This window comes from Epinephelus moara, chromosome 11 (assembly GCF_006386435.1).
Source record: "Epinephelus moara isolate mb chromosome 11, YSFRI_EMoa_1.0, whole genome shotgun sequence".
In the NCBI taxonomy this organism is placed as follows: Eukaryota; Metazoa; Chordata; class Actinopteri; order Perciformes; family Serranidae; genus Epinephelus; species Epinephelus moara.
Window position 1 is genome coordinate 2,358,959 of NC_065516.1, and position 17,644 is coordinate 2,376,602.

At 38.0% G+C, this 17,644-nt stretch overlaps 1 protein-coding gene across 1 annotated transcript; it reads left to right on the top strand.

The window, feature by feature from the left end:
• The first annotated feature begins 984 nt into the window (after positions 1–984).
• Positions 985–15,242, top strand: ssr1 (signal sequence receptor, alpha). Its single transcript, XM_050056332.1, has 9 exons — positions 985–1,153; positions 3,755–3,888; positions 5,954–6,050; positions 6,143–6,246; positions 6,362–6,520; positions 6,907–6,983; positions 7,086–7,164; positions 7,611–7,704; positions 12,090–15,242. The coding sequence occupies exons 1-9, from the start codon at positions 1,084–1,086 to the stop codon at positions 12,155–12,157; spliced, it is 882 nt and encodes a 293-aa protein (XP_049912289.1). The 5' UTR covers positions 985–1,083; the 3' UTR covers positions 12,158–15,242.
• Positions 15,243–17,644: the final 2,402 nt, after the last annotated feature.

Sequence of the window (17,644 nt, forward strand, 5' to 3'; positions counted from 1 at the left end):
AGTTGTGGATGTTCAAATTTTTTCTAAGTGCTGTGTGAAACGCAAGAAAGGTAAGAGTAGCTGAGTAGTGAATGCCTAATTGTTTTTTCTTAACTAAGAAAATGTTTTAAGGGATTCCCTGCAACACTTTTATTAAGTCCCTTAGCTAAGGGGAAAATAAGCCTTAAGTGAATTTTTTTTTAAGATGTTTTGTGCAACTGGCCCCAGAACAAAAATAGATAATAAATTCCATATTATATTTATTATTCATATACAGCTGTAGAATCACCATAAAAAGCACCAGAAATCATTTTAATATCTGATATTATTTGTGTGGTAATTTATTCTCTAATTAAAGATTTCTCAATTGACTCCAGTGTTCTATTTTAAAATTTGGTTTCCATTTGAAACAGTTACTTTTTCTTGCTTACATTACTATTTATCCGTTTTAGAGTTAAGGTTAAATTTAAATGAAGCTTTCCAAGGACAATTTTGTCAATTTTATCAGCAGTCGTGAAATAAAGTGTTTTGTTTTGTTTTTACAGCCAGCCTTCAGTTCCGGTGTGGCGGGGTCAACTTTTTTATAAAAAGAATAGCTATTTTATCCAAAACAGCATGAGTCAAAATCATCTAATGAGATCATACAGTATATAGGAACAATCATAACGGTCACAGGGGGCAATTTCAGACTTTTCATACTTGAACTACATTTTACTGATTATTTTTACATACTCTTACGGAGGGGACATTTTCAGAGTGCAGGGCATTTCCCTCTGACAGTGTATTTATTTTAACCATAGACACACGTATATACATGTATGTATATATGTCCATGATTTTAACAGTGTGGTACAGGTTCTTTACTGAATTAAAGGATCTGAATACTTCTCCACGGTGCCCTAACCTAACCTTTGCACTAACCGAGGTGGGCATCGTTACGGGAGACACACTGCGAAGGGGGAGCCAACTTCGTCAAAACACCTACTGGTGAGTGTCTTCTGCGCACGCGTCGCAGTAGGGTTGTAACGGAAGCAGCACGGCAGCACTCACAGCCTGGCTGTCTGACTGACACTGAATGAGAACGCACTGATTTCGACTCCAAAAATGATGAAATTTCTACCTAAACTGATGCTGCTAGCGCTGTTAGCTTTCCCGGCGACCATCCTTATCAAAGGTAAGTTTTGCTCACGGAGGTCGAGACACTGTTTAATTAGCTAGTAAGCTTTAACATGCTAGTGTTAGCTCCTCGGCTAACTAGCCTCTGTGGGGGTAAAAGGGGAAGGCCGTTCTCCATTTGACATGTGCTAGCTGAAAGTAACTGTGAATATAAAAATGAGATCACTCTTTCAGGGAAATTAAAAAGTATTTGCCTATGGCATTCCTTTCTCTGAGTGTTAAACTGTCAACAAGTATAATTTAAAGTTTGCTACCTGTTTTGAGTTTATCCGCCTGCTTAGACTGACGTGTCCTTACTGTCTGCTAGCTGTTAGCTGTTAGCTGGGAAGCTAAGTAGCGCTGCTAACTGTCAGTCAGTTTCCTGGACACATGACCCGTTAAACTCCTGTTGTAGTATAGTCTAATCTCTCTAGTAACTACATTTAATATCGACTGTAATCGATACACACATTTAAAAGTTGCATTGAACTGACTATAGCTATTACAGCTAACATTAACGGTGCAGGTGTAGTAGGATCACTGGTCGTTGTTGTTGTTGTTAATGGCCACTAACTTCAGTAGTCATTTCAGCACACATGTATTTTTAATATGACTAAGGCCTGCCGTTAAATATGTTCTGATTCACTGTAATGATGACTGTGATAGGGTCTCTGGGCTAGTAGATCTGTGGGTAATGCTGAACTCTCACATTATAAGGTTGAGATTTATCGGTAAGTAGATTAAGAGCAATAGCCTCAGGATGCAGCTGTAGGAGGAGATTTTTGGGTTACACTGAGCTTATATGAAGCTATAGTTTGTCTAGTATATTTGGATACTGAGGAACACTGCTGCAGATATCTTGTGATCCTAAATGACATAAAAGTTTCCAAAGGAACAACATATTGAGCCAGTTGTTTCAGCCAAATGTGTGTAAAATGATGCACAGGGTTTTTGTAATTTACTTAATTGGTGCATTAGGAATGGGCAATATAGATAAAGTGCTGTATCATGATATACAATATGGAATTGTTCACATTTACATTTTATGCAAGATCAATATGTATACTGCCCAAGACAAATTTCCCTTGCGGGACAATAAAGTTTATCTTATCTTATCTTATCTTTATCTTATTGTTATAATAAATTATGCCGGAACTCAGCCGAGGATCTGTTAATGGATAAAACGACCTGACGGGATGTCAGTTTTTTGCTAATGCAGAGAATTTAATACTCGTGAGATCAAAACACTTCATCACATTGATGCTAAAGTCCTTAAAGTCCAGTATTACAATAAGGATTAAGGTTGCAACGGTATGAGATTTTCACAATACGATGACCATTTTAGAAAATATCATGGTTTCATGCTATACTGTATGATGCAGTTTCTATTATTATTGTTATTATTATCATCAGTTACAATGACCTTTGACGGAATAAAAACAAGTTGTTTTTTTTTCCGGTTGAACAAAGGCTTTAGTATGATTAATACTCAAAGCCATTTTAATGAAAGTTTGTGTAAAAAGTCTGACAGGCAGTCAAAAAGGAAAGAAGATGTGCATATGCAGGTGAGAATCTTCATCTGGTTGCTCTTTTTCAATACCTTAGGTAAGCAAATGTACATGGTATAACTGGCAGTTTTCATACAACAGATTACTGCTGCAACCCTAAAAGCAGTCCTGTTTACTGATTTATAGTATTGCCCACAATGATCTATGACATCCAGAGGTCTTAAAGGGTCAGCTTAAAAACTGAGAGATTTTTTTTTTTTTTTTACAAATGCTTTACTGAGAAATATTTTTCAGACCATTCAAGTTCCCAGAAATGTCATTTATGCCCAGTTTCCAGTTTTATAAGGTACACGTATAGCTACAGCTAATGCAGTCTAATAGTCCTCTAATAGTAAATCCAACCTTCATGACGTTTATATTGTTTATAGGTTTTTAACCACTTCAAAGAGGTGTTGATTCAACTGTATGGGGAGTTTAAAGGATGCTGTTGAATTGCTTTGCTTTTTACTGAAAGCTGTTTCTAATATTTAGTCTAACCTTATCAATAGAACTTGAGAAAGTATGAAACACAATCATGAACATACTAGGGTTCATGGCAGGGTATGTGCAAGTCTGCTTTCATTCTAAGTGTCAGCAGAATTTATAGCATTAAGATGAGTTGAAGGTGTTGTAGGTGTCAGCATGCAACATCATTTGCAGCTATTTGTGTCTGCACAGTCTGACTTAGAGCCCAAGATGAATATCTGTAATCTTTGTCAACCTCCTTTACAGTAAGTGAGGATGAAAGAGGGAAATGATGCTTTCATGTCTCGCCCCAACATCTTCTTCATGTGGAAATGTGTTGAACCATGGAAGAAAATTACATTCTGAAGACCTTTTTTGTGACTGTTTCTTTGCCTTGTTCTTGTATTTTTTTGTGGGTGAGGAAGAAAAGTGGGGGTGTGTTTGGATTACCAGTTTTCTTTAGTTGCTGCTTGTGGCAAAAAGATCAAAGAGCTCTCCACAGAAAGCTATTTCTAAGGAGTCTTAACCTAAAAAAATCTCTCTGTGTGTACTGTCTGTATAAAAACTCTTCTTTAAAAAAAGGTTGTGTTTTAACAATTTTTCATCAGGGCCGGTGGTGAGTGCGCAGGATCTGACTGAGGATGAGGAGGCTGAGGCTGTGGATGAAGATGTTGTGGATGATGTGACGGCTGAGGACGAGGATGACGAGGCGGAAGTGGAAGACGATGAGAATGCAGAACTGGTGAGTGACTAAGTAATTACATATCAGCAAATAATCAGTATAGCAGTGCACTATGGTACTTTGTCTTTCAACACATTATTGACACCTTCTTACACTGTGACGATTTTCTGTTCTATTGAAAAAGTAGATAAGCAGACATTTGCATTAACAGTGAGTGAGATGATACGATAATGTCAAGTCAAAACTCGGCACCAAATCATGTAACTAATGTTAACCACTTACTTACTTGTTTTCATCCCCTATGGAACACAAGGCTGCAATGAGATCTCTCCATCACATTTTGTTCTTGGCAATGGTTGCTCCTCTCCCCATGACAGCTGCATCTTGTCCAGTAGATAAACCAGCTAAAAGGGCTGTGTCTAGATTTTTGGGGGCCCTATGCAAAATCTTGTTTTGTCCCTCTATGTCAGTCACTCAGAAATACACACCAAATCTGCATCATATTCCATATGCATATGAGACCAAACTCTGCCTTTCACACATAAAATAAACATTTTAATTTAATTTAGCTGCATTGACAACATAAAAACAAAGTGAGAGAGAGTTTTTTTCTTCAGTATTTAACAACTGAACATGTAAGGAGAGATAAAGCATCCACAAAAGAGCAACGAAAAATATGTCAGGAGGAGTCTTGAGAGAAAATATAACACAAATCAATGAGGTTTGCTTGAAAAGAACAACATAACAGACTCACTCATTTGATACATCCACAAAATCTGGCCCTAAGGCTTTTACATATTTGAGCCACTTGGTCCAGAATTTAATGAAGACATTTTTCTGAAGATGCAGAGAAAAATAAATATTTTATATGAAATAAAGCATTAAGTACAGGGCTTGACGCTAACTTTTTCCCCAAGGAGCACATGTGCTCCTAAGTTGAAAAAGTAAGGAGCACAGAGAACTTTAGGGGCACAACGTAAATTGATCAAATAATGTGTTTTCCGTAATAAACGTGATGCAAATAGACATTTACAAGCAAAATTATTTAATGAATTTGTATACAAAATGTACAGAAAGGTAAAATCATCAAGTTTTGAAAAAGTATTGCAATTTAATTTTGTCTTTAATGTTATTATCTTATATATATGTTATCTTTGCAATATGATTATCTTATATAATGTTATTACTATCCTAAAACATTCTCCAGGTCCTCTGAAACTCTGCAGGACTTATTTCCACCGTGCCCAACAGCGGTACCGTGGTGAACGGTCCCTAACTGCGTGAAATTAAAAATTTTTAAATTCGAGCGCAGGCTGGCAGAGCGCAGACGCCGCGGTAGCACATACACAATGAATGGGTTCGTCGGCGGAGGTCTGCGCTTTGCGTGCTCTGTGTGAAAAGGGCTTTATTTCCACCCTGCCGACAGCCTGGCCGTGGAGAACGGTCCCTAACTGCAGGGAGAACGGAGCAGGCTTCCCCGTAGGTCCGCCGCTTCCTCCACACTAAGTCACACTGACTTATTTCCACGCTGCCGACAGTGGGACTTATATTCATTGTGCCGACAGTGGCTTGGAAAACCGCCCATAACCGTGTCACACGGGGAAGAGGGAAGAGGGAAGGCGGCTGGAGTTCCTCCAACATTTGCGGTTAGATTATCATATTTTTTTATTGACAAAAATATAGGCTGCTTCGGCTGATTTTTTTTTTATGCGCACATGTGCCCCTAAATATTTTTTACAGTTCGCACACACCTATTTTAGTCACAAATGCGAGTGAAACGCTCGCACTGTCGAGCCCTGCAGTATATCTATCCACTCCTGGGCAATGGGGGGTTCAGGAAGCACTTTTTACAAGTGGATATTAAAATAGCAAATATATGTTCATCAGGACTCTTCTCTTATTGAGGTCCTGGAACACATTAGATGTATATCATAGAGAATCAGGAGGCTGTTGACCTCCGCGACCGTCTTCTCTCATATTGTGATAGAAGTATGTTAACCTTATTGAGAGGAGTTAAAAACAACTGCTTCATTTCAATAAGGGAAGAAAAATGGTCTGAAAATGGTATGAATGTGTCATGATATACCTCTTTATATTAATATTGAAATAAACCGTGTGTGTCTAGACGGAAGAAAAAGAAGATGAAGAGGAAGAAGCGTTGGTTGGAGAGGTGAAAGCTTCCCCCAATGCTGACACCACCATCTTGTTTGTTAAAGGAGAAGGTAAGTTTCTCTAAAGTGTTGTGCCCTCTGTTGATCAACTGAAGATGGCCATAAAGAAAAGACAATGAACTCTTCTTCTCGTTTCTCTCCAGACTTCCCCGCCAACAACATTGTCAAATTCCTGCTCGGCTTCAGCAACAAGGGATCAGAGAACTTCATTGTAGAGTCCCTGGACGCTTCTTTCCGTTACCCACAGGTACAAAAAAACACTTCCCTTTCTGCATCACAATAACAACCATTCTCACTTCTCAGATGAATGAGCTTTTCTTTGCATGTCTTTCTAACTTTCTGTTCTGTTCTGTTCTTGTCAGGATTATCAATTCTACATCCAGAACTTCACAGCTCTCCAGCTCGGCATCGTGGTTCCCCCCAGCAGACAGGCTACCTTTGAGTACTCGTTCATCCCCGCAGAGCCAATGGGAGGGCGGCCTTTCGGACTCGTCATCAACCTCAATTACAAGGACAGCAATGTAAGTTTTTATTGGATAAATGCAGGTGTTGTCAGTGACATGTCTTGTATGGAGGGAAGCTGCCAAATAAATGACCCCATGTATACATTTAGATAGTCACATTAAATGTACAAAAAACATTAAAAACATAAATGTATGCATGAATTATTTGATATTTCTGTGTAGCTTGATTTATTTATTACTTTTCTATAATTTTCCCCAATTGTTTACTTATCTATTAATTTAATTAGTTTTTTAAGATTTAAATTCACTCTTTTTTAAATGTTTGTAGTCCTCAAAGTTAGGCGTCAAAAATATTTAAAAATAATGACACCTAGTCCTAATTTTGTTAATTTTTCTGCTTTCCTTTTTCCTCTTTTTTACCTTCTTTCTCCTCCTCTCCGTAGGGAAACATTTTCCAGGATGCAGTGTTCAACCAGACGGTCACCATCACAGAGAGAGAGGATGGCCTAGATGGAGAGACGTGAGTGTTTCCATCACTTTTACTGGTGTTTGTGTGGTTCACTTATTTCCCTTACATCCCATCTTTTAATCCTGCATCTGTTCTTCTCTCCGTCTCTCCCAGGATCTTCATGTACGTCTTCCTGTCAGGCCTCGGGCTGCTGGTCATCGTAGGCCTTCACCAGCTGCTGGAGTCCAGAAAGGTAAAGATTACAACAGTGTTTACACCAGTGAGCCAGTTGTTTTAATTATTAAAAATAACATCCAGTAAAACACCTGGCTCCACCTTTTTAAATGTAGGATTTTTAAATTTCTATCATTATAAACAAAACATTTGAAGAATTTCCCTTACAATCTTGAAAACTGTTTTGTACTCTATTTTTGACCTTTTATAGACTAAAATGATTGATCAGTTCATCAGAAATCATCGATAGATGCATCAGTAATTAAAACAGTCATGTAGCAGCCTATAAAAATAAGGTTCTTGGATTGACATGGCAGATTAACTAGTCAGAGTTTACCACCACAGCAGTAAACCTGGAGGAAGTGTTGAATTTGCATTAACAATAAATGGCAGTGGCACTGAATAAATTTACATGACTTCAAGGTTTCTTACTCTGTGTCTATGTGTGTGTGTCTTTGTGTACAGAGGAGGCGTCCAGCTCCCAAAGTGGAAATGGGAACTTCGAGCCACAATGACGTCGACTTGAGCTGGATCCCTCAGGAAACGCTCAACCAGATCAGTAAGTCACATCCAGCACTCATACACACACACACACACACACACACACACACACACTTGTCAGCTCGCACACCAGCTTCTGTCCTCTGCACCGTTTTATTCTCTACAAACCTCAACCAGTTTATATGCTACGCTTCTGTGCTGTGTTTTCTGAAAGCCAACGTTCAGAGACTTAAAAAAACAAAAACAAAACAAAAAACGTCTTTAAAATGTCTGATTGTATTGCATAGTTTTTGAAATGTTTTTAGCTGGCAGGTCAGGATATTGAACCTCAAATCTTCTTCAATAACTAGAGAATTCTGTTATTATTCAGTGTTTACCCTAGGATGGAATTGGAGCAGCGGAGGTGAAGCACGCGGACGAAAAAAAAAATTCACACGCACAAAACTTTTTTGTACGCTTGCAAAGCACAGCCTGCTGGGATGTTTCTATGTATGTACTGGCATCTGAAGGGCTCTTTAGGACTACGTACATACAGTACATGTGTGCACAGTAATGAGCAGGTGAAATGTCTGTCTAGCTTACATATGAGGTGTCTCAAGATTTAGGAACATACAATTTTATTGAACATAATAAAAGTATAATCTTTAAAACAATTGGCATTTATTGAACAAAAATTTATTAACAACCAATCCATATACAGTAAAATCACATAACATATATTAAAACAATCAAAAAGGTGTGCAGTGTTTGGGTATATAATATGGCCTGTATAAGTGCTGGAGGTTGTTATTTATGTGACAACGCCTGAATGCAACACAGGCTCCGCTCCAACTGAGTGTGTGTGCTGTGCTGTACTGCTGTGCGAGCAGCGTGTTTGACTGTGCGTAACAGCAGTCTTTTGATGGTCATTTACACACTGTCCATAACAATAACTATGTCAGGTAACAAACTGTGTCGGGCTCCTGTGTGCGCGTGTGTCTGTGTGCGCATGGGGGCAGAACTCCGCTGTGTGCGATGCAGAGAGCAGAGGAGGATTGTAAATGCGCGACCATGCAGAGACAGAAATGACATGCCATTGTGTAAATAAGATAAATAACATAAGGCTATTTAGTTTGTTCAATAAAAGGACAAGTTATAGACCTGTTCTATAGGAAAGGGAACCTTAAATGACTTCTGTTGTGATCTGGCACTTTATAGAAAATGAGACAAAAAAAAAAAGATCTTTTCCTAATTTTCATAATTGCATATAGGGGAAACACTGTTATTATCAAGTATCAAATGTACAGTATGGAAAGCTCAAGGTGAATGTCTGTTCAGATTCTTACCCTTTTTGATCAGTTATAAAGTCCTGAATGATAAAATTCATTTCATCTTGTGTGCACAAGACAATCACCTATTGTGACCTCGGGGGCTCCATAAATATGTCCTGATCAATCAGAAACTTTTTCTAACTTTAAACGATATTTTAATTAAGAAAGTACTTAATTTAAACCTGGTGCGTTAAGGTGCTTTGGATGGTTTCATAAATGCAAAAAGCCCTTTAGATTAAAGCCGCAACAGTTAGTCAGTCAATCAACAGAAAATAAACAGAAAACTATTTTTATAATTGAATAATGGTTTCACTAATTTTTTAAGCAAAACTGACAAACACTTCATTTTTCTTAAATGTGAGAATTTGATGCAGCTGTCAGACAAGAAACCAAACAGCTTTGGATTTTTGGACTGTTGGTCAGATAATATAAAACATTTGGAGATGTCACCCTGGGCTCTGCAAAATTACACAGGGCATGTTCCACTATTTTCTGACATATTATTTACAGAACGTTCCATCAAATGAATAATGTGAAAATAATCAATCGCAATAAAAACTAAATAAATAAAAAGAAATAAAGAATAATCACTGGTTGCAACCCTATGTTTATAAGTATTGAGGAAAAAAATAGTATTGGGCCCAACTCTTAAATAGTGCAACCAAATTTGAGTGTCAGCAGCCCAAAAATAATCATTATAACAAGCAAAACTCTCAGAAAATTAAAGCAGATAACAAACAAAAATGAATGTGCATATTCTAATGGATCGCTTTAAACTACAAGTAGCGACATTATGAATTTAATAACATTCCCAGTAGTGCGGTGGCAATGTCACTACTTTCTGTGTCAAATAGCTTTTCAGTAGTGAAGTTGATTAATTGGCCAGATGTGCGGTAGCATCCACAAAAGTTAGAAGCTCTTTTTCCCAGGAAAAGCTCTGAAGTGCAGCAGACTCTTTTTCTGCGGAGGTGTGGCTAAAAGTAGGGATAGTAAAACTGAGGATAGGTAATGTGACTGACGCCAGCGCCGCACTGAGGCAGGTATTTCAGTCTTTAGTATAAAACGTTGACTATTGATTCATTTATAACTCTACACAGAGGTAACGTAAGCAGGTTGTGTAACAGAAATAAACATCAATGTGAAACACAGTGCGCTGTATAGTTGTACTGGATTTAATGAAATCTCGAGGGAAATAATTTGCCTCCAAGCTTTTTAGTAATCGAATTATTCGAGTTACTCAAGGAATCGTTTCAGCCCTGCTTAAAATTGAGGTAAGGATGTTTTACTGTACAACATAAAGTAGATATAAACATGCCCGAAAAAGTTGTAGTAACTGTCAAAGTGTTTGCAGTCTAGAGCTCAACCGAACAAAATAGTGGAAAGCGTTTACCAAAAAGGTGACAAAACATTTCACCAGATGACAAGAAAACCACATGAGGATTAAAAACTCGTCACGCCTTGAAGCGACTGATTGATGCTCGGTCCAAACTCTTAAACTTTGTGTCTGTTGATGTTTGTGTCCTCACAGAATGAGCTGATGTGTATGTGCAGGTGTCTCTGTTCTCTTCCTGCTTCACCTGTTCCTGTATGAACTTTAACCTCCACTGTGCATGGGGATCACTCACTCTTTTCTTTTTCTCTCTCTGCCTTCCTTGCTGTCATGTTTCCCTGCGTCTTCAGTGCAGAGTCGCAGAGGTGAGGTCTGCTTTATGTCGTGTGTGTGTGGGTGTGGGTGTGTGTGTGTGTGTGAGAGAGAGAGAAACAGAGCACTCTTTAAATTTAATACTGATGTTGGAGTGTTTATCCAGATGATTGATGGACTGAGTGTGTTATCCTTTACTTTTGAAAATGAGCTACCTAACCCTTAAAGGTACAGATGCTCTGATCCGTCAGTGAAACTGTTTCAGCTGTTATACAAAACAATAACTTACCATCATCATTATCTTTTAACCTCAGGCTTGTTCTGAATACTCTATTTTAGTGTTGTCTCCATACTGGAATTTCTAACTTTGATACAGTACCTTCAAAAATATTGATATTCAATACCATTTTCAATATCATGAGGAAAAATTTTCATTGAGGGCACAATATTTAAAATTCTTATTAAAATAAAAATAAAACAAGGCTATAACATGTCAGTGTCAACATTTCTTTTAGTGGTTAGCAGAATACAGCAGAATGACTGTTGTAAGCATCAAGAATAAGCAAGAATGTGCAGCTGGTACAGGTGTATTACTAATGAGGAAAATGAGTATTGAAACTGGTTAAATACTCAGAATTGATATGTATTGATAAATCAGTATTTTGACAGCACTACTTGGTTTTCATTTTTCGTCTTTGAGACAAGCTGACGTAAGCTCGTGACATGCTAACGTCAAGGAAACGTGATCTTGGTTGGTGATTGATTTTCCTGCTGGACCATGTCCAGTTGTGTCTAGAAGCTGTTATTGATGATTTTTGTTTTTTTACTGTCGCTGTTCTCTGTTATAGTCATTCCCCAGCTGCAAGTACACTGCTACATGTAGCTGCATGCTAACATCAAGGAAACATGTAATCTTGACCGCTGATATTGTAAATTTCTCCCAGATTGCCGATCATATTCCTGCTGGAACACGTCTGGTTATGTTTACCATGGAAAGTGCAGCTATACTCCGTTACAGTCATTCCCTAGCTGCAAGTACACTGCTACATGTAGCGACATACTAATGTCGTGGTCTTTGTTGCCCATGTCTTCTAAATTTGCTCCCCAATTTGGGGTCACCTTTTTCACTGTAGAAATGCCACTATTCTTCGCTACACTCGTTGCCCAGCTGCAATGACAGTGAAGAGATGCCGAGATGTGTCAGACCTGGAAACACTGACCAATCAGAGCAGACTGGGCTTTTTTGAGAGGGGGGCTTAGAGAGGGAGACACTTAAAGTGTTTTAGACAGAGGCTGAATTCAGGTGTTCCAGCACAGGACAGTATGAGGAAAATAACGTGTTTTTAATGCATGTGAACATGTTTTAGTAGAAACCCAAAATACAAGTGTGAACCGGAAAATGAGCAGATAAGTCCCCTTTAACCTAATTCCAACAAAAGACTGAATGTGCCCGAAAATGACTTTTTGTGTTTATTTCTCCGTCTTCCCCAGACAAAGCGTCTCCCAAAAGATCTCCTCGCAAAAGAAGCCAGAAACGCTCGGCCGGCTCGGACGAGTGACGGGTGCCTTACACCACGGCGACAAATCTTCACCCACCTGTCTACGTAGGAGGAGGAGGAGGAGGGCTGTGAGCGCCACGCTGAGCGTACTCTGCCCTCTATACTGAGAAACTTTAACCAGTGCCAAGCACAGCGATGGCTGGCTCTCACTTTCAGCTTAAAAACTGTTGAAAACACACACACACACACACACACACACACACACACACACAGTCCGTTTTGTTTAACAAGTAACAAGTTCTCTGCAGCCGTCACATGAGGAAGAAAAGTGAGAAGGATCATCCTGAAACAGGTGTGTTGGGTTTAAAGGCACATGAGGGCATTTTTCTCTAGAGGTTGTTGCTGTTCTTTCAGATTTACATTTGTTGAAGCCTTAGTGAGATAACTGCTGATGTGATCATTGTGAGACCGTTTTGATTGTTTTGTTCATTACCTCCCACTCTGGTGTAGGGCTGGAACTAAATGTGGATTCATCAATTAGTTGACTAGCTAAAGTTATTAGTTGACAAATTGTTAAAGTCAAGAAAAGTACCCCAAAGTTCTGGTTCCAGTCACTAAGATGTCACGATTTCCTTCTTTTGTTTGTCTCATTGTAAACTGAGTATCTTTGGCTTTCGTACAAAATAAGTGATGTGAAGAAGTCATCATGTGTTGGACATTCGTCACTTATTTTCTACATTTTAGTTCAAATGTGACCCAACGAGTATTTTACAGATGACAGGATGATGGAAATAGTCGTTAGTTGCAGCCCTACTCTGGTGACAAATGCAGTTAATGTTTTGGATTTTTTTATCTATTTTGTAGATTCTGTCTGCACATTTTAGACTTTGTAGAGCTCTCTTCTAGCAGCTCTGTTGCCCCTTTCCTGCTTTGCTTTGCTCATGTTACTGCACAGATCCTAAAGGAAAGTCTGATCCTGGTGTCGCTCTTTCACCACACCACTGATGCTCCGTCTCAAAAAGTCTGCAAGGACTCTGTGCCGTCCGCCTGTTGAAATTTAGAGACCCCACCAGACCTTTTGAGCCCCTTGTGCAAGAATGAGGACAGCATGAGGCAACATCCCATATTTCCTAATGTTCACTTAAATGGGAGACATGAATTAGACATGGAAGGAGCTTGGAAGAACATACACCCAGTAGCAATCACTGTGTGTAGTTTCTTATGTTTGGATGGCATGACAACATTGTTCTTGTTTCGCTGCGATGTTTCAAAGAGCGTTTGAGCTCTGTGGTCTAAAGCTGCCTACAAACATGGCGATTAATACGCACAATAGGTCTCATTGAAGTGGTTGAAGTTGTGTAAAAACTGTTGCTGATCTACTGTCAACAAAAGTAGACATTTCCTTGTTCCACGTTTGAGATTTTGTGATTGTTTTGCATTTGAACGTCACATTTAGGAAGGAGAGGCACAGAAGAAATGATTAACTGATTAGGAAAAACTCTTTGATGCAAAAATTTGCTGGTCCTGACGTCTTAAATGTAAATCTTTGCTGGTTTTCTTAGACTCCTGTGATGGTCTTTGGGTTTTTGACTGTTGAATGGAAAACACAAGCAAGTTAAAGACGTTAATTTAGGCTCTGGGTAACTGATGGGCTTTTTCTTTTTTCTGACAACAATTAAAAAGAAAACAATGGGCAGATTAAAGATGATTTGAACTAGGAGCTAACATAACATAAGCAAGTTGATCATTTGGTTCCTCATCAGATCTGTGGACAGGAAATAAGTGAAGAGGACAAGTCAGCAGAGTTGAGCTATACCTGCTCTTTAACCCCGACACCCTAAGTTTAAACCCCGACAGGATGAGGGGGTAGAGAGGTCTCATCATGTGAAAAAAACATCATTGAATGTCACCTAACAGGCCAGGTTATCATGAATGAACAAGATGTTTTAGTTTCTCTTGTTAAACAGCAACAAGAATTGAAATCTTTAAATCCTCAACGTGTGCCTGTTTTCTACTTTTCTGTCTGTAAATGTGTTTACTTCTGGCTTTTCTCCACAAGCAGCTTGTTCAAAATCAGAACAATAACTTAACAGATAGTGGGTCTTTTTGTTTGTTTTTCTTTTGAATTGTAAAAAAAAAAAAAAATACTGAACTGGCTAAAGCACTGGTGTAAATACTGGCTGATGGATGATGATGACGTGAGAGCAAAAATTACTGAGCTAATTTATTTGAATGACAGATTGGGGTGAAATGGGGGGTTTGTGCACTGTGTTTTTTTGTTTGTTGTGGGGGTTTTTTTTACCACTAGGGGATGACTCTATGGAAGCCCATTTTAGCTTGAAAGTCGTTATGACAAACTTTAGTGAAATAATGACGTCCTTATTTCAAAGTAATTACTTGGTATCTCAAAGCAATGACATAGTAACTTAAAATTAATGAGAAACTTTTTCAAAATAATTACATAGCACTTTGAAAGAAACTCTCAAAATATTGACTTCGTATCTAAAATAATAATAATATCAGAAATGAGACACTGTCAAAATGACTTCTTTGCCTCAAAAATAATAACTTAGTATTTCAAATTAATGACAAACTCAGAATATTGACTTCATATCTCAAAATAGGCCCAAGTCAGAATTAGAAATTAAGAAAGTTTCTTATTTTGAGATACTTAGTCATTCTTTCAAGATAGGAGTCATTATTTTGAGAAAGTTTCTCATTCAAACTAAAAGGATTTTTTTCATTACATCGGCAGGAATGGGCTTACATACGACACTTACTGTACGGGCCTTGGACTTTGGTTTAAAGTTCCTTTGCTGCAGAGTTTGGTCATTTAAAGCTTTGTGGCTTTGTGAGTAACTGACCTCAGAGTTTGGATCTGAACTGTAGCTGCATGTTGGACTCTTAAATGTACTGCAGATAATCCAAGCAGGCAGTATAAACAGAAAACACATGATCCAAACGTGAGTACACAGCTGAGGCTTGTTGATACCACTTGTTCACCCACAGAGAACTGAGCTGATGTTTAGTTTTTTTTTTTTGTTTGTTTGTTTTCTAAAATAACGGGACTGTCATTCATAGATTCAAGCTTTTACTTTCATTTGCTTTTAAATGTGCAGGAAATAAACTTTGATGATTTGCTGTAGGCTCTGTACCTCCTTTATTGCTTTTGTTTTTTCCCTCTCTAATGATAATTTAAAACGAAAATTTCTCTGGGAGTCGATGTTGAAAAAGATCAACTTAATCTGCCAAAATAGCGAAAAACAATTAGTTGATTGACAGAAAATAGCTTAATTATTTTAAATTGTCACTTTTCATGTTTTAAACATTCAAACTTCTGCTAATGCTTTTCTTTGTCATGTTAAAAATATATTTAATATTTTTGGCAGTTAGGCAAAACCAAGAATTTGAAGACATCATTTGTACTCAGGAAAACTACATTTTCTAAATTGAATTTTATAGACAAGGGCTATAAGGTCTAATTGAGGTCATAACTGACACATGAAGTGAAAATAAGATGCAAGTAATTATGTTTTTGTGGATCTTTAAATCATTTTCATAGGTTTCTTTAAGAAAAAAAAAGTTATCAGGCAAACTTTTTTATGCTGCTAGTTTGGCCAGTTCTCTCTTGTAACACAGATCAGGAAACTAGAAGAAACTAACTAAACTAAACTAACTTCCTGGTTTAATGGTCCAGTGTGTAAGATTCAGGGAGATTTAGTGGTGTCTAGCAGTGAGGATTGCAGATTTCAGCCAGCTGAAACTTTTCCTGGTTAGAATTCCCTCAGTTTTTATTGTTCAGAATGTTTTTACTGGGAGCCCAATTTTCCACAGAGGTGTCTTCCTCTTCAAAACTAACAAACAACAAAAAAAGGAGAAAAAAAAAACCTGACCAAATTCTTAAAATGAGTAAAAACACTGAATAAAGCGGTTCATGTTGTTTCTCCTAAACTATTTGACATGATGGAGACGGGCCATTTGCCCAGCACCTGCTAATGTGTGCTCATCCTTTATCTCTGATAACTTAAGATCCAGAGGTTTAGAAGGTTTTTCATAAATATGATTGAAATAAAACCATTACATAAAATGAATATTTGTAATATTAATTTATGATATTAATATATTTGTTTAATTATTTATTATTACTATTTTAATGGTTTTATCCATTGAATTAAACCATTAAAACACAGAATAAAGCAGTTTCATGCCTAAAAAACTGTGTTTTTCCAACCCTGCTTGTTGCAAAGGAACGTCTAACTATGGTGGCCGACTTGAAACTAAGAAAATATTAATGTCCCTATCCAGAGCCAGTGTTTGGTATGTCTGCTCTAGGTCGCTGTATAAACATGGCAGTGAACATGGTGATCTACGTAAACAAGGACCTGCTACCTATGTAGATATAAAGAGTTCATTCTAAGGTAACAAAAACACAATGATTATTTTCAGGTGATTATACACAAAAGAAAACATACTTGCTATATTCCATTTCTGACAATATATCCCCCTTTATCCTACACACTGGACTTTAATAACGGTTAAAAGTCCCATGTTATGCTCATATTTGGGTTCATACTTGTATTTTTTTTTAGCCTTTAATGGATAGGACAGACAAGTGTGAAGGGGGGAGAGGGAGAGGGAGTGCCATGCAGCAAAGTGCCACAGGCTGGAGTCGAACCCGGGCCGCCGCGGCAACAGCCTTGTACATGGGGCGCCTGCTCCACCACCAAGCCACCGATGCCCCATTTACATGCTTTAATATTCAAAAAACACATTATTTTTCTCATACTGTCTGCCTGATCATACCTGCAGTCACTCTGTTTGAAACACCTCGTTTTTCTATCTTCACAGGCCGTTTCACTGGTATTACATTGCTAGGCAACAGCTTGGGTCCATGTTTGCTTCCTGTGAGCTGATGTCATTCACATACACTGCAAAACATTCCAACAAGAAATACAAAGGGACTTATTTAGTGTTCATGTTCATGCAAACAGTCTATATAATATACTTGTGACATCACCAATTCACAGAAATCCTCATGGCTCATTTAAAGCCAAAGTTTCTGAATATGAACTGTGTGCATTTCTCAGTGGACTGAGTGTTTTGATTCTTTCACTGTATTTATATAGCACCTATATCTGCTCTATTTTTAAAGAGGACATTAAAATCTGCCTTTCACGATATGTGACCTTTAAAAAAAAGTAAATACATCCTGTAAATGTAACAGACATTTGGAGGATTTCATATCAGGCTCTTTGCTGTGACCATGTTTGCCACCTAGCTGGAACTGTCTGCTGTTAGGTATTTGTTGGTGTACTTGTTTACCATCTGTTCATGAAAAAATAATAGCTCCATCTGTGTAGTTCCTGCTTGGTGCATGTCTACAAACTGTATGATAGTCCTGCCATAGTGAGGTGAACAGAAAAAATGCAAAGTGAACTTGCTTGATTAACCAATATTGTGTGGAGGGACACATATCCTAGTATATTTTGGATACAGGCTGCAGGCTGTTTAAAACCAATTTGCAGGCCACAAATGGCCCTGGCTCAG